We start from the raw sequence: 24284 nt of genomic DNA, 5'->3' as shown, positions 1-24284 counted from the left end.
AATATATACAGCACTAAAGATAGTTATCAGGATATCAAGATTTATAATCCATCAAATTTTTTCGCTCGCACGCGATTGGTCTAAACACGTCACGTGACCGAATATTCCCCAGCTGAAACTGGGGAATACCCGAGAATATTCACCAATTTTCAAAACTGCGTGTTTTGCGAAAAATATTTAAAGGATAATAAACGCAATGGCCTCCATTTGGCGCAAAATATGGGCGGATATTTGTCCTTGGACATTATCTGTTCCTTGAAGCTCACAGTTTTCCTCGAGCTACGCTCTCGGAAAACTGTTCGCTTCTCGGAACAGATAATGTCCGCGGACAAATATCCTAGCATATTTTCGCGCAAAATAGAGGCTTTTGTTTATATAAGATATAATTAAGGTCATTCCACTGAAAAAGAACCTACACTGAGATTTTTGTGAAACTTTGCGTATTGATTGTATATATTACAGAAACTTGAATTTTAATTTTAATTTTTTTAATGACCGCGCGATAATCACGCGTGAAATTATGCGCAGTAGGGATGCGCAATGCAATACTGGGGAATGACCTTATCAATTAAGTCATCCGTCCGTAAACGAGAGGTATAACCAGCACTTACAGACGTTCGCATGAGAATTTTCCAACATTGATTTTTCCTTGAGACTTTTGCCACTGAAAGATGATGAGTTAGTTATGTCAGAAATGTAAAAAAAAAAAAAAAAAAAATGGGGGGTCACCGACTTCGTTTTGGAGAGAATATGCCCGCAAGAACACCCTAAATCTGAAAACATCGGGCTTCGTTAGCGAATAAGTCCACAATGTCTGTAAGCCCAAAAATATTATAATTAGATTTTTGAAGTGAAATGTTCTCTGCCAAATATTGTCTAAGTGGACCTAATAAGTGGCTGGCGAGGTTCCTTAAAGAACAAGTTGGCATTTAGCGACCACAGTTTCACGCGCCCTACAGCCGTAAGATGGCAGGATTCGATGTCCTGTGAACAGAAATCTTCCCACATTAATTTTTTGTTTTATTTTTGGACAATGTGGAGATAATTGTAAATAAAATCTGCTTCCGGTAAGAAAAGTAGGGGTCACCGAACGTCTAAGATCGTTAAATCCACGCAAAGCTATAGCAATGGTCATCTGCCCTATCATAGTTCATTTTAGCACTTAGCGCGCGCGCTCGATACATGACGTTCGTGTGAATTTGCGTGCGTAGTGAGGATGCCCAGAAACAATTAGCGCGAACGTCCTTTAATGCTAGTACGAAAGCTGCTTGAACTTACCGACATTGTCTGCTTCGACAACATTGTTTGGTAAGGAATTCTAGTCATCAATGTATCTGTCCCAAAATGAATACTTTAAGATATTTGTTCGTGAGTAGGGCTTCTAAATTTTGTATCTGTTGGAGTATCTTGTACGGCTGTTGGAAAACTTAAAATAATCTTCAATTTCAACATTACTGAAACCCTTGATATAATTGAAAATTTTTGCAAGACTTAAATAATTACAACGAATGCAGTGTAAATGAAACAGTTATACCCTTTTGATTTTGTAATTTCGGGAGGTTTCATAAAGCTGTGAATCTTTTACTTATCTTTTTAAGACACATTTGAAGCCCTGATGCTTTTTCTTCGTTTCCTCTTACAAATCCGGTCAGTGTGTTTCATTTCGGCATATATCATTTTCGCATGTAGTAATTAGTATATTCCTGATAATGTTCTTTCATTGTAATGGTGTTTTTTGGACAAGATCAGTTGAAAGAAGTGGCGAAGTGACTACTTTTTTAGAAGTTTCGTTTTCTCCGGAAATCGTCCAGCAGAGTGAACCAAGAAAGCCTTTATCACTCCGCACAGAAATGTCAGGATGGAATTCTTGACCAAATGGAATACGCTCCTAATATCGTAGTTTAGCGAGTTAGGATACTGTTCTCGTTGTGATTGGTTAAAACCATTTGCAATTCCTGCGATGAAACAACGGGGGATATCACAAAAATAGCACTCTCTGCCCCTGCTCTAGAACGAAAAATGGTATTCCAAAAAGGTAAACGCCATTCTTCTTTACTTTGAAAAGCCTTTCAAATAACCAGCAATTCCTCATAGGCACTTTAAAAACATTTTTGCGTGAGAGGAATTATCCCAACGCCTGGTCTCCTCCTTCACTTGCAGAATTTTTATGTGTTTAAATGGACAGTGTTCTTCAAACTTGGCACCAGAAATGAACATCACAAATGAAACAGAATGACACTTTCTGTGCTGTTGCCATGGCAACACTTTTGGCTCCAGTTTCTTTCTGTGAAAAACGAAATATGCCCATTTGCAACCCTAAACTCTCCCCACCAGATTGTTGGGAGTGGATAATCCTTGTTTAAGATAAAATCTGGAAATTTTAGTTTTCATTAAAACAGGACCAGCGGCATAACTGTTGTCATGGCGACGGCACGATGGGTGTCATTTTGTTTCTTTTGTGATGTACACTGCTGGCGCCAAGTTTAAAGAACACTGCTCTAATATTTCTGGAGATATTCTTGATTGAGTGTTGAACTGTTCAGTTCTGGAACCACCTATGACGTCATCAGTCACATACAAAAAAAAACCGTGAACATCTCTAAAACGAAAACCCTTTCAAGTCAGCAGCAATTATTTTTTACTTCATAGGCACTTTAAATGGTCGCGCAATGGCAGGCAAGCAAAAGTCGTCTAATATTTCCCCGTTTGAATGGTTTTGCAATTGATTTCTACTTTCAATTTACTTTGCGCAGTTTATGAATTAGAAATATTATCAGCGAGATTATATTAACAGTTCTCTTGTACTGTTTTGATTATAACTTCCCCAAAACTAATATATATCCTTTTGCCGGGTTTGAAACCACTTGACTTTCTAAACGTAACGCAACTGAAGTTTGTTAAAACTCCCGGCGAAACGTGAACACCCGCTCACTGCCATCCACGAGCATTTGTCGTTTACCTCTGAAATACAGTATGCCATTTTTGTCCTTTTAAGAATTATTGCAATATTTATATATTACAATGAACTTGCGAGGCTTAAGGAATTGTGTTAACTATATTTCTTACTAAACTGTATCCATCCTGAAGTAATGCACCGCATAAACAAATTTTAGTAGATCCTTCCGGCACGATTTACAGTTTTTTGACCTGGACCAGTTAATAGCAACAAATCTTCGACACTGCTAGAAAGAGCGTCTTAAATTCAAAAGAACTGCCAAGTCATCGATATAGCTCTTTGACGTTGCGAAATTTAACACACTTTTGTACACTAGAGCGCAAGTGAGTTTGTGACCTGACCTCCCATTTCGCAACTTTGCGGAACTTATGATAGCTTTCAACATATCGCTCTCAAACCAACGGAACTAAACTAATTTTAAGACGTTCTTTCTAGTAGTATCGACGAATCTTTTTTTACCTGACGCGTACGAACGTGGGTCACAAATATTGGCAAAACCGTGGAAGGGTATTGTCTCCAAAGTGTAAATAAAGTCGTTCCTTGCGGTTCCTACACACTGACATAATTAAATTCCTTTTGTAAAAAGCTTTTTCTGAACTTTGAGGAGACGGCATTAGTTTACAGATGATAAGAGTAGGAGAATTTATCATATACTTCACTAAGTAAAATTTTGATGAAACAGACAAATTTGCTGTATCTGTAGCTTATTTGACTCGCTTGGGAACATGACGTAACATGAGGTCTCTTCATCGCGTTGCACTCTTCAGCAATTCACTGATTCCAATTCCAAAACTTTGACTAGTTTCACATAAATTCATTTTACGAATCCGGTGTTTCATAGCCACTTTGATATTTTTAACGAGCTAGGCAAATATCGAAACTGCAAGGGCATACCAACTGTACGCGAAGGAGCGGAAAAAGTAAGCAGAACACTGAATTACTGATCTATGTTGAAACCCATTGGGCTTTTTCTTCATAGTGCTTAGCGAGCTTAGCGACGGTGACATTTGAGCACTCTTATAAACCGAAAGGGGCATTCTATTCCGTTGGTTAGGTAAAATCATTACATAAAGCACTTGCGACATGCCGACCTGGCTACAGGCCCTCCGAAGGCGTCTGTGACTATGAATACGTTTTTGTTAGGTTAACCTTGAGCATTATCAAGTAACTGTAAAAGAATACATACTTTCCAAAGTGCTTTAAGCTGTGAAGCAAGTCTTAAAAAGTCCTATGGACACCTAAGTCAGCAGTAAGAACAATCTATTTATTTTTTAATTTATTTATGGATTCGTACAAGTACAGGTGCTTAACAATATATATAGAGCAAGCCGGAAGTGATCTCACAACTGCGCAAGAGCAGGAATTTGAGACTATCACTTGGGATCCATTCTCGTCCCCAGAGGCCGCGCTCCTCTTGGTCAGCACCAAGAATCACGACCTCTGGCCAGTTCTAACACCGGAAGTCCGCGATTCACGGACTTGCCGTCAATCTGCGCATGCTCAGAGTCAGGTCTGACAAATCTGATTGGTTCCGGTCTTATTCTATTGTGTTGCAAAGCCAATCAGAACCGTAATCTCACTGGACCTGTCCAGAGGTCGTGGATTTTGGGCTGACCAAAAGGAGCGGGGCCTCTTGGGACGAGAATGCTTGGGATCGAGATTGAAGAACTCCTTCAAATAATTGTTCGCATCATCTGGGTGGGCGTGTCCCCGTCCGTACAAACGCTTAGAGAGTTTACTGCGTTCGATTTAATCAGACGTGCTTGCATCGTGTAATTCATTCTAATTGGAAAGATAGCCAGACAGTAACGTAACTAATCAACATCGCTTATCTGAGCGTTCAACTGCAATTATTTCCGTTAATTCTCAGAAAAGGAAACAATCGTTATTCTATAATTCATTTTACTAACGTCTCTAAGAATCATTTATTTTCGATGCCTCATTGGTTAGTTTCAAAACGTTTAAATAATAATCTATTTGGATTACCAACTGTCTTAGAGCTGCTTTCGTTTGAAACCTTTGGGAGTGGAAAGCAATTCAAGGCATGTGCTTTGATATTTCTTTGCTATTTCTTGTGATTGATTATAATAATAATGTTACTTTAATGTTATTTAACCATTGAGCTCACATCACCAAAAGTGTTATTCAGTGAGGCTCTGCAAGATAATATTAAGTTCAAAATACTTAAAAAAAATTAAAAGTTAAAAAGTACAATATTAAAATGTTCAATAAAATTACAGGATAAAAATGGGTTAAGATACTACGGTCTTCAGGGCTTGCCTTAAAAAGTAAAAGTGACCTCATTTCACGAGTTGATTTCTCAATACTGTTCCATTCTGCTAGTCCTTGATATAAAAGGCGTTGTTTTCCATAACTGCGTCTAAATCGCGGTAAGCAAAACTGGATTTGCCACGATTATTATAATAGATGTCACTAATTCGCTTTGTATTGAACTTAAAATCTATGATGCCATTTACATATTTAAAAACGAAGACACAGTGGTGAGGGTCATTTAGGTCATTTACGTAAAGCAGTGAGAAAAGCGTTGGAAAACGTGTACGTATTTACGTTGAACTCTGATTGCTCCATTCTCTGTTTTGGTCTTTTGTGATTCGTTGGTTATTCTCTTGGCAGACCTCTCAAGATGCAGGTCAAATGTGATTTATTTCATATATTCTCTGTGATCAAACTCTTTTACAGGGAACAAAGAGCCCACTAAAATTTATCTCGCTTCCACCGTGTAGCTTCGTAACTCAGCTGGCAGTACCGGCACTGATCAATTCAACACTTATCAACCCCAGGTCAAATGTGATTTATTTTGTATATTCTTTGCAATTGTTGTTTTTAAAAGAAATTCTTGAAGGGAAGTTAGAGCCACCGTAAAATTTAACTTGCAAGAGACTTCGGCGTATTATCAAGTGTCTGTGGGCCATTTCAGTATTAAATTCAGGGGTAACATTGAGAAGCCTTGTACGTAGTCAGGTTCCAGTAAGTTTCTCTCATTAATCATATATTTAAATCTTGAAGCATAGTTAGTAAACCACGCTACCTTACCGAATCTTCAATTGAGTGGACAGTAATCCGGGATTGCATCGGATTGGATTGGTTTTGCTTTACTGTGCTCTTTGATTGGGCTAGAAAACTCGCGCTACCCAATCAGCCAATCAGATGCAAAATTATAAAACCAATCGCGTCTTGGTCACTTGCGTTTTCCCGTGCTTCAGGTCGGTTACACGCGTTTTCTTCGTGTTCTCATTGGTTCCCTCTGATAGTTTTCTTTGTTCTGATTGGCTGTTATGATTACTTAAGGTTTGGTTTTACGACAATCAATCAAAAAGCGCTCTAATGTTCTTAATAGACCTCTGAAGATGTTTCTCTGAAATTTGACTGCTTTGATTACCAAGACGTTGATTAACAAGACATTACCATAAAGCAATTATTCATTGAACACAAACTAAAAATACAGTCTAATAACTCGTTATGTAAACTATCAAAATCTACTAAGGAAAAAATCGTTAAAAAGAAAAAAATCGTCATACTTTAACTGCTTAACCTACACTATAACTGAGCTAACTAAAAATAGATATACAGTCGAACCTCGATCATCCGTACCTCGATTATCCGGACTTTTTCTCTAGTGGCAATTTTGTCATGAATATATATTAGTCACGATCAAGACCCGTAGCAATATTCCTTTTAAAACTATAGCATTGAAAAGTGCAGTCAAAAGCGAGTTTGTTTTGTTTTTAAAGAGCAAAAGCAGCGCTCGCACGCGTCGTAACTAATGAAGAACACTCGAATGAGTTCTGATTGGCTCAGAGTTGAGTGGTTCAAGATGTACAGTACACCATATTATTTTCCAAACGATTTGTAAAAGTGTTGTGTCATGATTAAATATTGCTTTATTTCAACAGTTTTTTTCTTCATTAATATTCATATTTTCGATTATCCGGACCTTCGATTATCCGGACTATTTCGTCTAATCCCAACGAGTCCGGATAATCGAGGTTCGACTATATAGGTCTTTACAGTGAGGACACTCGAACCGTGAACAATTGACTTTGTTTGCACATTTTTTTTTTCTGATTATCAAGTGAGACTTGTTCATCCAGACTAAAGGATTTGGGTTACTAGCGCCTAAGAAACACTCATCCTTTTTTGTGTGTAGAGTGGTCCGGCATTGGATAATCATTAAAAAATGTTCAAAAAAGTCAGCTGTTCATGGTTTGAGTGTACTCGCTGTAAACTAGATTTAAAATCGGCTGAAGTGCCCGCATTTTTGAAGTCTGTAGGCAGCGGATGTAAAAGACCTATGCCCTAAAGTTTTCTCCAGTCTGGCACTCGGTTGTTTAAGAAATTTGCCAACGTTCGATGGCAGACTGTATCTTATCAACTTACTTAAATACTCGGATCCGCGCCATAAATTTTCTTAAATGTAACACCAAGTACTTTGAAACTGATATACACACTGAACACATTTTGAATAAAATACAAGCTAGTGATTTCCAACATGGAAACTGTTATTTATCTTTATGTGAGAGCATTGACTTCAATCGTTTCTGCCATGAATTCTTTGCGGCGTTAAACTGCGTAGATTGCTACATAACAATGCAACAACAGGCAGTAGAAGTATTAGGGCGTGGCTGAGGGCGTAGAGGAGGTTGTGCTCTGGGGCGAGATGGTGGAGGTAGTGCTCTGGTGGGATTTGGTGCTCTTCCTGGTAGACCACGTGCCAGCCTTTGCAGACGACTCCCAAATGACCTCAAGGGTGAAATGTAGTTGTCTTCCATCCAGCGCCTCTGATAAAACATTATTTTGGCAACTCTCTTGCTTTCTCCTCCAATCAGAACGTTGTCTGACACAGCCAACATGTGAGTAACTGCGCTCAACTCAAAGAATTGGTTAGTGCGTCCTCCACAGTCTTCGCTCGGGAAGAATACTTTGCCAATCAGCTCATCTGGGCTTAAAAGTAGGATCAATACCAACAAGGCGTCAATTTCTGCGTCGCTTAGTGAATGGTACCTCTGATAGTCTCTCAGCCTGCGGAGATTGGGATTGTCGAGCTGAATAACTGTTGCCACACAGTCAAGGTAGTACATCAGTTTGGCTTTTGGGTTCTCTGGTACTGTAACACTGCGCGTCGTATCTTTTATTCCAACTCTTTCCCCAATAAGGGCTGCCATGTTGTGGGCGTCGGTTTGTCTACAAGATTAGAGAGCTTGCATTTCAATTTTAAACAACATAGTCTCCACTTTATAACGAAAATCAAAGAAACAACAGAGCTAGGCATTTAAGCTGTAGATAGCAAAGCAGTCGGAAGATAATTCATGAAAAATCTTGGTGAAAGAGTCATAGCGCTTATTTTGCCTTCATCTAAATTTCAGCCTCCAAACTGAATAACTGAAATACGCAGAACTACCAGCCTTTAAGGTTGCGTCATTAATGATCTACAAGAGAAAATAAGTGGGAGCCTTTGTTTCTCTTGTGATAATAATAATAACTTTATTTAAGTGTCGAATCATTCTAGCCGAGCACGAGTGCTCTACTAATTGAGGAGACTGTAAATCAAATAAATCAAATCAAACAAATGAATCAAATCAAATGTTGGTTTTTGAGAAGAGGGGAAAACCGGAGTTCCCGGAGAAAAACCTCTCGGAGCAGAGTAGAGAACCAACAAACTCAGCCCACTTATGACGTCGAGTGCGGGAATCGAACGCGGGACACATTGGTGGAAGGCGAGCGCTCTCACCAGTGCACCAACCCTGCTCCCCATTAATCTATTAATGATCACATTTGTTCCGTGTTCTCGTATTCATAGTAGAGTAACAAGATCATGCAATCTTCTCCACATCCCTCGATGCCGTTTGTCCTCTGGGTAACGTGCATTTACGTACCGAGGACGCAAGTTATGCAATAATCTTTCGAATGCCTTGCAAATAGCTGAGAATGTGAGCGTTTTTAGACGCCGCTTACTGAATGCGCCTCTAAGTGGAAAAATTATGCCTGGATGAATTCTTTAACCCCTCTTTTCCCCTTTTTAATTGATGTATTATTTTTTATATTACTTTACTTATTATTGCTCCAACGTATATGACAACTACATTGTAATAGCTTTTTGTATTTATATATAGAAAATGCCCTAAGAAAATACGCTCGCTGATTGGTTAAAAATCGCGTTTCTATAACTCGATGGAAACACAGAACTAGCACGAGCTGTTCACGTAATGATGGCGCGAGCAAAGAGAATTTACATTTTGATGATCAAAGTACAGAAGCTGTTTTCCTTTTCTTCGTCGCGGTGTTTTCTAAAAGAAATAGAAAACGTGTTCTCCGTGTTTTTATCGAGTTATAGAAACACTCGTGAAAGTTTGGGAGAACTCGAAAAAGCTGTAAAAACACTCGCCTGCGGCTCGTGTTCCCACAGCATTTCTCGTTCTCCCAAACTTCCACTGGTGGTTCTATAACTCGATAGAAACACGGTACATGTTTTTTATTTCTTAAATATATATTTAGGCTGTTATATCACAGACATTGTGACTGAAAAGCCCAGCTTTGGAGTTAAAATAAACGTTTGTATTGTATTGTATCTAATATACAGACTATAATATAATTTAAACCAATGACGTGCTTTCCTTTGAATATAAAGGACTTCTCGAGGACTGTGAGTTTGATTTGTCGAGCCGACAATGAACTGGGCGGGTTGTTCGAAAGCCGATAATGGAAATTGATATGAAAGCTAAGTCACGGGGGCGAATATCTTAATTAATTTGTCTTGGATTGGATCAAATTTCGGGCTTAGCTTAATTAATCGTGATTTTAACAATTAGACTCATAGAAACGTCAGTCATAGTCACCAATAACGGTCCTTACTAGGCCAACCTCACCCGGACAATCACAGAACACGATTAGCTGTTACTTCCGGGGTTCAAACCCTTGACTGTATTAATTAAATAGATAAATAACTGGAAAGAACGATGGATGGTGAACAATGCGCTGATATCATGCATTTTACTTAAGCTGAGCAGTTCTTTTTTTTTTTTTTTTAACATTAATGTAATAACAGTTCTTTCTCGGAAAAAAGAATGATGGCCATATTTTAATGGTTTTGAGCGTATTTGGCCTCCCCTGGTAAGATAATTGTGAGCGAATTTAAAAAACGCTAGAATGGTGAAGTACCTCTCCTATTAAGGTTAAACCAGGGCTGAGATCAGGCTTTCAATAGACCCAAGAACAATTCCTGTAAAGCAAAATAATCAGCATACTTGGACAAGTTTGAATCTTCATTATTACTTAGTGAATTAATAGTTCTCTCGAGTGCTAGGTACTGTCACGCGACGGGTTCCTTGATTTCAACAGGATGGTAAAACGAGTACAGTAAAAAAATTGCTAGTGCGAAAGATTATTGCCTTGTATTTTTGGCAAATGACTTACATAGAAATCAAAACAGAAGCTCAACAAGGCAACAGAATTGAAACAGTGGCTGTAAACAACTGCAGCCAAGAAATTGAAAGAACTGAGATAGCAAAGAAAACACGCCAAAAAATTTAAATTTCTGTGTTTTGTTTTGCTATTTGTTTGTGTGTTTTTTTTTTTTTTTCCTGTTTGCTAGCGTTAACGTTAGCGTTAACGTTGAAAGCAGTGGTGACTGTATGCGTCAAAGCTCTCCATCCCCGGGAATCCTCCGTACCATATACAAAACAAGATGGCGGCTGCACAATTTACCAGAACTCCTTGCCGGACCAACTTAGCCAACTTAGGGAAAAATTTTCCGGACGTAGCAACATTGTGTATGAAAGATTTGAAGTTTTCAGACTTTTTTTCATTGCGCTTTTATAAGGGGTTTTAGGATTTTTGTGCGCTGAGAATTAAGGGTAAATGCACTAGTCGCCATCATTTTCAGTACGGGGGATTAAACGTGGTATTTTTCAGAGATGATGAAAGGCGTTTTTGCGTGACACGTGATGAAGTGAATATACTTTTCTCGTGACCAGTGAAGATAGAAAGTTAAAACTCGTAGATCCCTTCTGAGGGAAAACTGTTTTCGCAATTAATTTCCACTTTCAATTTACTTTGTGCATTTATGAATTAGGAATAATATCAGCGAGATTATATTAAAAGTTCTCTCGCATTTGGCTTACAACTTCCCCAAAACTAATAGATATATACGGGTCCGCAAATGATCCCAGGACCGCAAATGATCCCGGACCGCAAATGATCCCGGACCGGAAATGATCCCCATATTGGACTGCAAATGATCCTAATCAAAAGATAAGGAATGGCATGGATGGTGGGATTGTGTGGATAGGGAATTGGCGTACCTGAATACCGATGTTTTTATCAAAGCCATCTTATAATTATAATGGCTTACAACTTGCTTTTTTTCATACTTTCGACTTAATTTTGTTGCTAGCTACCATGTTATGAATATCACCATTCAATCATCAACTTGGCTTCCATTTCTTTGCAATTCTCAGTAAAATTATGATCAGTGCAACATACGCTACATATCCTTCTTTATCAAACATCGATATTTCGGTGTTATAGTTAAATCACATTTTATCAGGCATTAACGCCACTCGTCTAAAGTTTTAGACTAAAATCTAACCATGAAGCAACTATCACAGAAGACGCTGTCACCTGAGTAGACCCACAAGCCTACAACGCTTCATCACTCTGTAAAACACCTGGTGTGTAGCACTGAAAATTTGAACAAATTTATTTTGTAATTTTTCCTTGGCCGTATTTTGGCTTTAATTCCTCGGAAATGACTACTTGGATACTCTAAGAAGCCAAAATTCCAAGCTATAGCTATGAAGTTCAGCTTCATGACCAAGCAAAGCCAAGCCTTGCGCTTCGTTTTGACAATTAGCTGTTTGATAGATGTTTGATACTATCACCACCGGGATTTCGAGAATGTTTACAGTGTGTGTTTTTCTAAGAATTCTAATTCAATAGATCATCTTCACGTGACGTGCTTTTATCCTCATCAGGCATAAGAGGCGGTATATTTATATCTGTTTACAATTAGCGTGTTTCGTTTGGAAACCAGAGCATTTTGAATTTCAGGGTTATGGAGGTTGCGTGACACAAGGCTACGATCGAGTTTGTTGAAAAATATATTCTTGTCTCATGATTTTGAGCCTTTTTAGAAGTTAGAGCATTAGGAAAAGTGCTTATGTAAATGCTTGTTTGTTTAGTACTGATAATCAGTCGCTCAGAAAGCCAAAGTACGTAAGTTCCAGATGTTTACACTAAATTCCGGCCGCCATATTGGTGTACCACGGATGTACACCACCATGGCGTTTTCTTTCAGGGCTCTGTAAATTTCTGGGAAACATTTACGACGAATATCTGAGGTTTGGGGAAACGCACAGGCCTAAAACTTGGAAAAGTGTCTTATTTAGCTATCTTCTATAGCGTACATCACAATTTCTTCGCTTTTTCCATTGGTTGGTTTTCGATTTATTATTTTTTTTTTATTGCGTGACAGCGTGAAAACGATCTGTACCCTTCGAAGAACAAATCAGCAACTGTGGAATTTTTTTTTTTGTAAAATGATAAAACAGTTTTTTTAGTTCATAATTTTTGTACATGTTCTCACCTTCCTCTGATATAAATCCATGCAATTCCTTATTTTTTGATCCGGATCATTTGCGGTCCAATATGGGGATCATTTCCGGCCCGGGATCATTTGCGGTTCAATTTGGCGATCATTTGTAGACCCGTACAGATGTCCTTTTGCCGGGTTTGAAACCACTTGACCTTCTAAACGTAACGCAACAGAAACTTTTTAAAACTTCCGGCGAAACGTGAACACCCGCTCACTGCCATCCACGAGCATTTGTCATTTACCTCTGAAATACAGTATGCCATTTTTGTCCTTTTAAGAATTATTGTAATATTTATATATTACAATGAACTTGCGAGGCTTAAGGAATTGTGTTAACTATATTTCTTACTAAACTGTATCCATCCTGAAGTAATGCACCGCATAAACAAATTTTAGTAGATCCTTCCGGCACGATTTACAATTTTTTGACCTGGACCAGTTAATAGCAACAAATCTTCGACACTGCTAGAAAGAGCGTCTTAAATTCAAAAGAACTGCCAAGTCAACAATATGGCTCTGTGACGTTGCGAAATTTAACAGACTCTTGTACACTAGAGCGCAAATTTGTGACCTGACCTCCCATTTCGCAACTTTGCAGAACTTATAATAGCTTTCAACATATCGCTCTCAAACCAACGGAACCAACGTTCAACGGAACTAAACTAATTTTAAGACGTTCTTTCTAGTAGTATCGACGAATCTTTTTTTACCTGACGCGTACGAACGTGGGTCACAAAAATTGGCAAAACCGTGGAAGGGTATTGTCTCCAAAGTGTAAATAAAGTCGTTCCTTGCGTTTCCTACACACTGACATATTTAATTTCCTTTTCTGAAAAGCTTTTTCTGAACTTTGAGGGGACGGCATTAGTTTACAGATAATAAGAGTAAGAGAATTTATCATATACTTCACTAATTAAATGATTACAATTCCAAAACGTTCGCTAGTTTCACAGAAATTCATTTTACGAATTCGGTGTTTCATAGCCACTTTGATATTTTTAACGAGCTAGGGGCAAAATATCTAAACTGCGAGGGCATACCAACTGTACGCGAAGGAGCGGAAAAAGTAAGCAGAACACTGAATTACTGATCTGCGTTGAAACCCATTGGGCTGCAAGACTTCATAGTACTTAGCGACGGTGACATTTGAGCACTCTTATAAACCGAAAGGGGCATTCTATTCCGTTGGTTGGGTAAAATCATTACATAAAGCAGTTGCGACATGCTGGCCCTCCGAAGGCGTCTGTGACTATGAATACGTTTTTGTTAGGTTAACCTTGAGTATTATCAAGTAACTGTAAAAGAATACATACTTTCCAAAGTGCTTTAAGCTGTGAAGCAAGTCTTGCAAAGTCCTATGGACACCTAAGTCAGCAGTAGAAACAATCTATAGAGCAAGCCGGAAGTGATCTCACAACTGCGCAAGAGCAGGAATTTGAGACTATCACTTGGGATCCAATCTCGTCCCCAGAGGCCGCGTTCCTCTTGGTCAGCACCAAGAATCACGACCTCTGGCCAGTTCTAACACCGGAAGTCCGCGATTCACGGACTTGCCGTCAATCTGCGCATGCTCAGAGTCAGGTCTGACAAATCTGATTGGTTCCGGTCTTATTCTATTGTGTTGCAAAACCAATCAGAACCGTAATCTCACTGGACCTGTCCAGAGGTCGTGGATTTTGGGCTGACCAAAAGGAGCGAGGCCTCTTGGGACGAGAATGCTTGGGATCGAGATTGAAGAACTCCTTCAAATAATTGTTCGCATCATCTGGGTGGGCGTGTCCCCGTCCGTACAAACGCTTAGAGAGTTTACTGCGTTCGATTTAATCAGACGTGCTTGCATCGTGTAATTTATTCTAATTGGAAAGATAGCCAGACAGTAACGTAACTAATCAACATCGCTTATCTGAGCATTCAACTGCAATTATTTCCGTTAATTCTCAGAAAAGGAAACAATCGTTATTCTATAATTCATTTTACTAACGTCTCTAAGAATCATTTATTTTCGATGCCTCATTGGTTAGTTTCAAAACGTTTAAATAATAATCTATTTGGATTACCAACTGTCTTAGAGCTGCTTTCGTTTGAAACCTTTGGGAGTGGAAAGCAATTCAAGGCATGTGCTTTGATATTTCTTTGCTATCTCTTGTGATTGATTATAATAATAATGTTACTTTAATGTTATTTAACCATTGAGCTCACATCACCAAAAGTGTTATTCAGTGAGGCTCTGCAAGATAATATTAAGTTCAAAATACTTAAAAAAAATTAAAAGTTAAAAAGTACAATATTAAAATGTTCAATAAAATTACAGGATAAAAATGGGTTAAGATACTACGGTCTTCAGGACTTGCCTTAAAAAGTAAAAGTGACCTCATTTCACGAGTTGATTTCTCAATACTGTTCCATTCTGCTAGTCCTTGATATAAAAGGCGTTGTTTTCCATAACTGCGTCTAAATCGCGGTAAGCAAAACTGGATTTGCCACATTATTATAATAGATGTCACTAATTCGATTTGTATTGAACTTAAAATCTATGATGCCATTTACATATTTAAAAACGAAGACACAGTGGTGAGGGTCATTTAGATCATTTACGTAAAGCAGTGAGAAGCAAAACAAATTGCAATCTCCATTTCTTGTTCACACGCATCTTCCTGTGCTTGGCGTTGGAAAACGTGTACGTATTTACGTTGAACTCTGATTGCTCCATTCTCTGTTTTGGTCTTTTGTGATTCGTTGGTTATTCTCTTGGCAGACCTCTCAAGATGCAGGTCAAATGTGATTTATTTCATATATTCTCTGTGATCAAACTCTTTTACAGGGAACAAAAGAGCCCACTAAAATTTATCTCGCTTCCACCGGGTAGCTTCGTAGCTCAGCTGGCAGTACCGGTACTGATCAATTCAACACTTATCAACCCCCGGTCAAATGTGATTTATTTTGTATATTCTTTGCAATTGTTGTTTTCAAAAGAAATTCTTGAAGAGAAGTTAGAGCCACCTTAAAATTTAACTCGCAAGAGACTTGGGCGTATTATCAAGTGTCTGTGGGCCATTTCAGTATTAAATTCAGGGGTAACATTGAGAAGTCTTGTACGTAGTCAGATTCCACTGAGTTTTTTTCTCATTAACTGACATATTTATATCTTGAAGCATAGTTAGTAAACCACGCTACCTTACCGGGATTTCATCGGATTGGATTGGTTTTGCTTTACTGTGCTCTTTGATTGGGCTAGAAAACTCGCGCTACCCAATCAGCCAATCAGATGCAAAACTAATTATAAAACCAATTGCGTGTTCGTCACTTGCGTTTTCCCGCGCTCCAGGTCGATTACACGCGTTTTCTTTGTGTTCTCATTGGTTCCCTCTGATAATTTCCTTTGTTCTCATTGGCCGTTATGACTACTTAAGGTTTGGTTTTACGACAATCAATCAAAAAGCGCTCTACCGCTCTTAGTAGATCTCTGAAGATGTTTCTCTGAAATTTAACTGCTTTGAATACCAAGATGTTGACTAACAAGACATTACCATCAAGCAATTATTCATTGAGCACAAACTAAAAATACAGTCTAATAACTCGTTATGTAAACTATCAAAATCTACTAAGTAAGAAATCGTTAAAAAGAAAAAAATCGTCATACTTTAACTGCTTAACCTACACTATAACTGAGCTAACTAAAAATAGATATACAGTCGAACCTCAATCATCCGTACCTCGATTATCCCGATTTCTCGATTATCCGGACCTTTTCTCTAATGCCAATTTTGTCATGAATCTTTATTAGTCACGATCAAGATCCGTAACAATATTCTTTTTATTCTTTTTTTATAGCATTGAAAAGTGCAGTCACACGTCGTAACTAATGAAGAACACTCGAATGAGTTCTGATTGGCTCAGAGTTGAGTGCTTCAAGATGTACAGTACACCATATTGTTTTCCAAAGGACACTCGAACCGTGAACAATTGACTTTGTTTGCACATTTTTTTTTTTTTGATTATCCAGTAAGACTTCTTCATCCAGACTAAAGGATTTGGGTTACTAGCGCCTAAGAAACACTCATCCTCTTTTTTGTGTGTAGAGTGGTCATTGGATAATCATTAAAAAAAAATGTACGAAAACGTCAGCTGTTCATGGTTTGAGTGTCCTCGCTGTAAACTAGATTTAAAATTGGCTAAAGTGCCCGCACTTCTTAGACTCAAAGGCATTTCATTCCAAAGTCTATTTGCAGCGGCTGTAAAAGACCTGTCCCCTAAAGTTTTCTCCAGTCTGGCACTCGGTTGTTTAAGAAATTTACCAACGTTTGATGGCAGGCTGTATCTACACATTTCCTTAAAACTTATCAACTTACTTAAATACGCGGCTCCGCGCCATGACTTGCCTTAAATGTAACAATAAGTACTTTGAAACTGACCTATACGCTGAACACATTTTGAATAAAATACAAGCTAGTGATTTCCAACATGGAAACTGTTATTTATCTTTATGTGAGTACATTGACTTCATTCGTTTCTGCCATGACTTCTTTGCGGCATTAAACTGCGTAGATTGCTACATAACAATGCAACAACAGGCAGTAGAAGTATTAGGGCGTGGCTGAGGGCGTAGAGGAGGTTGTGCTCTGGGGCGAGATGGTGGAGGTAGTGCTCTGGTGGGATTTGGTGCTCTTCCTGGTAGACCACGTGCCAGCCTTTGCAGACGACTCCCAAATGACCTCAAGGGTGAAATGTAGTTGTCTTCCATCCAGCGCCTCTGATAAAACATTATTTTGGCAACTCTCTTGCTTTCTCCTCCAATCAGAACGTTGTCTGACACAGCCAACATGTGAGTAACTGCGCTCAACTCAAAGAATTGGTTAGTGCGTCCTCCACAGTCTTCGCTCGGGAAGAATACTTTGCCAATCAGCTCATCTGGGCTTAAAAGTAGGATCAATACCAACAAGGCGTCAATTTCTGCGTCGCTTAGTGAATGGTACCTCTGATAGTCTCTCAGCCTGCGGAGATTGGGATTGTCGAGCTGAATAACTGTTGCCACACAGTTGAGGTAGTACATCAGTTTGGCTTTTGGGTTCTCTGGTACTGTAACGCTACGCGACGTGTCTTTTATTCCAACTCTTTCCCCAATAAGGGCTGCCATGTTGTGGGCTTCGGTTTGTCTACAAGATTAGAGAGCTTGCATTTCAATTTTAAACAACATAGTCTCCACTTTATAACGAAAATCAAAGAAACAACAGCGCTAGGCATTTAAGCTGTAGATAGCAAAGCAGTCGGAAGATAATTCATGAAAAATCTTGGTGAAAGAGTCATAGCGCTTATTTTGCCTTCATCTAAATTTCAGCCTCCAAACTGAATAATTGAGATACGTAGAACTACCGACCTTTAAGGTTGCGTTATTAATAATCTACAAGAGAAAGGGGGACCATTATTTTCTCTTGTGATAATAATAATAACTTTACTTAAGTCTCAAATCATTCTAGCCGAGCGCGAGTGCTCTGCTAATTGGGGAGACTGTAAATCAAATAAATGAAATCAAGCAAATAAATCAAATCAAATGTTGGTTTTGAGGGGAGGGGATAACCGGAGTTCCCGGAGAAAAACCTCTCGGAGCAGAGTAGAGAACCAACAAACTCAGCCCACTTATGACGTCGAGTGCGAGAATCGAACCCGGGACACATTGGTGGAAGGCGAGCGCTCTCTACATTGCACCAACCCTGCTCCCCATTAATCTATTAATGACCACATTTGTTCCGTGTTCTCGTATTCATAGTAGGGTAACAAGATCATGTAATCCTCTCCACATCCCTCGATGCCGTTTGTCCTCTGGGCAACGTGCATTTACGTACCGAGGACGCAAGCTGTGCAATAATCTTTCGAATGTCTTGCAAATAGCTGAGAATGTGAGCGTTTTTAGACGCCGCTTACTGAATGCCACTCTAAGTGGAAAAATTACGCCTGGGTGAATTCTTTTAACCCCTCTTTTCCCTTTTTTTAATTGATGTATTATTTTTTATTGCTCAAACGTATACAACAACTACATTGTAATAGCTAAGAAAATACGCGCGCTGATTGGTCAAAAATCGTGTTTCTATAACTCGATGGAAACACAGAACTAGCACGAGCTGTTCACGTAATGATGGCGCGAGCAAAGAGAATTTACGTTTTGATGATCAAAGTAAACAAGCTGTTCTCCTTTTCTTTGTCGTGGTGTTTTCTAAAAGAAATAGAAAACATGTTCTCCGTGTTTCTATCGAGTTATAGAAACACTCGTGAAAGTTTGGAAGAACTCGAAAAAGCTGTAAAAACACTCGCCTGCGGCTCGTGTTCCCACAGCATTTCTCGTTCTCCCAAACTTCCACTGGTGTTTCTATAACTCGATAGAAACACGGTACATGTTTTTTATTTCTTAAATATATATTTAGGCTGTTATATCATAGACATTGTGACTGAAAAGCCCAGCTTGGGAGTTAAAATAAACGTTTGCGTTGTATTGTATCTAATATACAGACTATAATATAAATTAAACCAATGACGTGCTTTACTTTGAATATAAAGGACTTCTCGAGGACTGTGCGTTTGATTTGTCGAGCCGACAATGAGCTGGGCTGGTTGTTCGATAGCCGATAAACCCTAACTTGTGATCAAAGGTAAACCGAGTTTTCATGTTTTTGAAAGTTGATATGAAAGTTCACGGGGGCGAATATCACTGTTAATTTGTCTTGGACTGGATCAAATTCCAGGCTTAGCTTAATTAATCATGGTTTTAACAATTAGACTCGTCGAAACGTCAGTCACATGCAGTCGCCAATAACGGTCCTTACTAGGCCAACCTCACCCGGACAATCACACGACACGATTAGCTGTTACTTCCGGGTTCAAACCCTTGACTGTATTAAGTAAATAGGTAAATAACTGTAAAGGATGAAGGATGGTGGACAAAGCGCTGATATCATGCAGTTTATCTCAAGCCGAGCAGTTGTTTTTTCTACATTAATGTAATAACAGTTGTTTCTCGGAAAAAGGAATGATGGCGATATTTTAATGGTTTTGAGCGTATTTGGCCTCTCCTGGCAAGACAACTGTGAGTGAACGTAAAAAACGCTAGAATGATGAGGAACCTCTCCTATTGAGGTTAAACCAGGGCTGAGAGCAGGCTTTCAGTAGACCCAAGAACAATTCCTGTAAAGTAAAACAATCAGCATACCTGGAGAAGTTTGAATATTCATTATTACTTAGTGAATTAAAACTTCTCTCGAGTGCTACGTACTGTCACGCGACGGGTTCCTTAATTTCAGCAGGATGGTAAAACGAGCACAAGTCCAGTAAAAATATCGCTAGTGCGAAAACTTCTTGCCTTGTATTTTTGGCAAATGACTTACATAGAAATCAAAACAGAAGCTCGACAAGGCAACAGAATTGAAACAGCGGCTGTAAACAACTGCAGCCAAGAAATTGAAAGAACAGATAGCAAAGAAAACCCGCCAGAAAATTTAAATTTCTGTGTTTTGTTTTGCTATTTGTTTGTTTGTTTGTTTGTTTGTTTTTTCTCGTTTCCGGGAAAGAACCTACGCTAACAACTTCCTGTTTGCTAGCGGCCTCCTTTGCAAGTCTTGTTGAAACAGAACAAAAGAAAGCCTTTGTTATTCCGAACAGTAAAACTAGCAAAGCGATGCATATTCCGTTCCGACCCGATGATTTACTTATTAAAGCTGCACAGCTTTCTGCGTTAAAGACACAAAATATTTGGGTTCTAACGGTGGTTTTGGCAATAATAAAGGAGTCCCCGTCCTTGTAAGCGAATCCTTCACTGGGATGTAAACGCAACCAGTCTTGTGTCCCTTTTGATCTCTCCGGCCTCCTATTCTATTTCCTGTTTTTAGTCTTACGTGGGCTCAAAATGTCGACTTAGGAGCTGGCAGATCGCAGAACCAGTCTCAGAATGATTTATAATGGGGTCGACGTCCAATTAAATTGAAACTAGCTTTGCCGTCATTTCATTTAGTTCGACGTATGGATTAACGTATGCATGGAAATGATCAGCCTAAGGATATGCGGTGTGACAAACGACAGTGCAGCTAATTTTGACAAATTGATTTCCTATCCATGGAAGTTGCCCGTCTAAAGAGACTATCAATTTGATGGGGCATAAGTTATTACCTGGATAAATGCGTTTGAAATGCGAAGATAGGGGGGGAAATGGGGTTGGGGTAGGAGGGCGGGGAGGAGCAGCTAACGTAGCCAGAAACCAAACATTGAGCACCTCGAACATTCGTTGAATAAGTTCCTCCCTCATCAAACCCAGAGCTTACAAAGATATGCCTCTGCATGACTGAACAAGAAAAGATCTTAAAACTGAGATAGCAACAGCTTAAGCAGTTTGCCGTCCTTGCCTACGATTACGTTCTTGCTGGGTAACCGTGAGTGTTATTAGGTAAATGTAAAGGCATACATACTGTCAAAAGTGCTTTAAACTGTGGAGAAAATCTTGACAAGTCCTCTGAGCAGCTCAGTCAGCGCAGGAGCTATCTGCAGGAAGTGATCGAACAACTGCGCAAGAGCAGAAGTGTAAGAATTTAAGACACTCACCAAGGATCAAGATTGCCCAAATATTTTGTTCACGTGATCTGCATCGACGTTCGTAGAAACCCCTAGAAAGTTTATAGCTTGTGATTTTTGTACTACTTGGAAAGAATAATCTGACAGATAGCCAGGTACGGTGTGCCACAACGTTGACGAAGCTCATCTACACATTCAACCGTGACAATTACCATTTTTTCTCAGAAAAGGAGGAACACGTTATGCAAACTCAGTTTGCATTGATACGTGTATTCAATACCCTACGGATTATACAAATGAAGCTATAAGAGATTTTACAGGTGTTCCGACCTCTTAATCTACTCGAGACCGCGGCAGTGAAGAGTTTAGCAATTTTTGATATATGTATCATCACCGAATTACTCGGTGGTTGCTCGCCGGATTTTGTAGCAGAAGACGGAAGCAATAGCAGAGGTAGTAGTCTTAGCCAGCGGCTGAAGTCCAACCGGATGTTCAGGCAAACGTGGTACGTTGTAGTTAATGTGTCGTAGGGGTGCAACGCTAGACTTGTAAAACTTCTCGAGTCTCGTTTTCTGTTGGGTAAATGCCTGTAAGGCTTTCCTGCGCGGCGCCATCGTGCTGATAATGCCTCTCAGGCTTTTCTGCGTGGCGAAAAGGTACTGATAATTCTATTGAGGCTCACCGGCGTGGCGAATTTGTACTGATTATGCCTGTGCAACTGACCTGTGGGGCAGAATTGTACTGATAATACTTGTGAGGCTTGCTTGAGTGGCGGATCTCGTATTGATAATGTCCGTGTGGTAAATTAATGTTTACTGTTATGCCTATGTGGTCTACCGTTGGCAATTTTGTACTGGTAATTCCTATATGGTCTTTTAGAGGTGATTTTTAATTTAACTGATAATTCCTTGGCTACGATACCTTGCTTTCACAACCACAGCATGAAATCCAAAATTTACGGATCTTTAACTTTTGCGTAAAGAACCGTAAATATAAGGCCTCTTCTTTACGGACAAGTTCCGTGTTCCGTAAAGATGCGTAAATTCAGAGAACGCGTCAAGACTACGTAAAGGATATTAAAAGTTCTTATTATATGGCTTGTGTTTGTGGGCGATATAACGCGCGCTCTGATTGGCAAATTGTCACTGAATTGTAGGGCATTATTTAGCTCTTATTAACCGAGCAGGATGTCTGTATGGGAGAATCTTGACTGAGGTCGTGAGTAAAGACCGAACGCAGTGAGGTCTGTACATACGACTGAGGTCAAGATTCTCCCATACAGACCGACTTAGTTCGGTTAATAAGATGTTTATTACAAGGCAAAGAAGAAAACTTCAATTCGTTTAATGTAACCGGTTTGCTGACATTTTGCTTGCGAACGGCGATAGCTTAACTTAAACCTGCCGAAATTTGCTCGTCCTCTTTACTCTTTTTTTGTCATCAGGCTGTTTGCACTTCCATAAATGATTGAGAAGAAAATAACAGAAAATGGTGAACATTTTTGTGTTTTAGTTTGCTACTTTTTCAACGCAAAATGAAACCGGTCTAGATGCCGGTCTAGATGGGAAAATCTAGACCGCGGTCAATATCGATTTCAGCCAATCAAATTCGTGAATTCGGTAGTTCCCAGTCCTTGTGAGACACGGCCATATAATAATCTCCCGTAATGCCCACGGACCGATTACGGGCTTGCAAAAACAAAGCAAAAGGTAATTAACAAACCATCGATTTTTTTTGTCTGAAAATTGTAGCGGCTGAGAATGAGTGACAAGGAGGAACACTCTGAGAGTGAATTTTATTACCCGGACGAGTTAGAACTTCAGGACAACATCGATTTGACAGAAACAAATTACGAACGAGTTGGCGAGAGAGAAAACGAAGGAAACAGTTAAGAAGAGACTGAAAGTTTCGTGAAGGAACAAAAAAGTGAAAACACAACAAAGAAAACAGTTAGCCACATGAAAACATTTCAACGCTATTTGTCATCTATAAGAAAGGGCGATGTAGAGGTTTTGGACCTACTGGCTGATGACCTTGACCATTTACTTGCAAAATTTTTCAAGGACGTCCGCAAAATTAACGGCGACGAGTACGAGCCTGACACGCTATCGGGTTTCCAGCGAAGCATTCAGAGGTTCCTTTCCGATGAAAAATCTCCATTCAATATTCTTGTTCAAAAGGAATTTGAGATGTCACGTAAAGTTCTAGCAGCCAAACGGAAAAGTTTAGTTCAGAAAGCCGGCAAGGGCAACAGGCCAAACGCCACCCGCTCGTTGACAGATAAAGAAGAAGACAAACTCTTCAAAAGTGGCCAGTTTGGTGTTTCCAGTCCCGAAGCCCTGCAGAGAGCCATGTGGTGGTTTTTGTCCCTCCATTTCGGGCTTCAGGGCCAGAGATGAAAGCCGCAAGTTGCGTTGGGGGGACGTGGAATTGCAGCAAGATCCTGTCCAAGATGGCCGCGAAATGCTTGTCTGGATAAATGAACGTGGGACGAAGACGCGAAAGGGGCAATAAAATGGTCAGCAGCGGCGCGAGCGTTCCAGCCGAAGATTTACGCAACGAGCACCGAAAGGTGTCCTATAAAATTTTACAAGCTTTACCGGGATCATCGACCCGAAGAATTGAATCAAGCAGATTCATTATTCTTTTCAGCTGTTAGACACGGCAGTCGTCGCGAAAACAGCGAAATATGGTACATGAAGGCACCACTCGGAAAAAATCAAATCGGAAAATTCCTTAGTGCAGCAGCAGACAACGCAGGCATTCAAAGAATCGGAGCAAAAGTCAGCAACCATTCTGTTCGGAAAACAAGTAGGCTGCTAGACGCCAGTACGCCAGAGAATTTTGTAGCTCAGTTGAGCGGCCCCCAAAACACTCAAAGTTTGCAGTCGTATAAATCAGCTAGTGAAAAACACCAACAACGACAGATGTCTTATATCCTCAGCAGAACAACGTAGGAAGCCCCTAATTTGCCAGATTCTGTAGATTCATACCATTAGCCTGAAAATCAAACATCCGCAGGGCAATTGATGACCTCAGAGTCAGCACAGCAGTCGACATCAACAAATTCCCTCGCTGTAACACAAGCAAGTTTAAATCAACATCTAGGAACATTAGATGTGAACAGCCGAGTGGTTTTTACAGGGGCAAATATCAGCAGCAATTCTG

At 39.5% G+C, this 24284-nt stretch overlaps 2 protein-coding genes and 1 pseudogene across 3 annotated transcripts; 1 reads left to right on the top strand and 2 right to left on the bottom strand.

Moving 5' to 3' along the window:
- Window positions 1-5398: 5398 nt before the first annotated feature.
- Window positions 5399-14044, bottom strand: LOC145502901 (uncharacterized). Its single transcript, XM_081482302.1, has 2 exons — window positions 13880-14044; window positions 5399-8158 (listed from the first exon to the last, which is right to left on the bottom strand). Exon 2 carries the CDS (start codon window positions 8137-8139, stop codon window positions 7555-7557), a length of 585 nt encoding a protein of 194 aa, XP_081338428.1. The 5' UTR covers window positions 8140-8158; window positions 13880-14044; the 3' UTR covers window positions 5399-7554.
- A 2502-nt stretch (window positions 14045-16546) lies between these two features.
- Window positions 16547-21989, bottom strand: LOC145502900 (uncharacterized). 2 transcript variants are annotated; one of them, XM_081482300.1, is made up of 2 exons: window positions 21014-21989; window positions 16547-17719 (listed from the first exon to the last, which is right to left on the bottom strand). In XM_081482300.1, the coding sequence occupies exon 2, from the start codon at window positions 17698-17700 to the stop codon at window positions 17116-17118; it is 585 nt and encodes a 194-aa protein (XP_081338426.1). In that variant the 5' UTR covers window positions 17701-17719; window positions 21014-21989; the 3' UTR covers window positions 16547-17115. The 2 variants fall into 2 exon arrangements, with proteins under 2 accessions (XP_081338426.1, XP_081338427.1); XM_081482301.1 differs by having other exon boundaries at window positions 21147-21989.
- A 241-nt stretch (window positions 21990-22230) lies between these two features.
- Window positions 22231-23823, top strand: LOC145502680 (uncharacterized protein KIAA1958-like; annotated as a pseudogene).
- Window positions 23824-24284: the final 461 nt, after the last annotated feature.

The sequence above is a fragment of the Orbicella franksi genome, chromosome 11 (assembly GCF_964199315.1).
Source record: "Orbicella franksi chromosome 11, jaOrbFran1.1, whole genome shotgun sequence".
NCBI classification, from domain to species: domain Eukaryota; kingdom Metazoa; phylum Cnidaria; class Anthozoa; order Scleractinia; family Merulinidae; genus Orbicella; species Orbicella franksi.
This window is presented reverse-complemented; position numbering and strand designations above follow the sequence as displayed.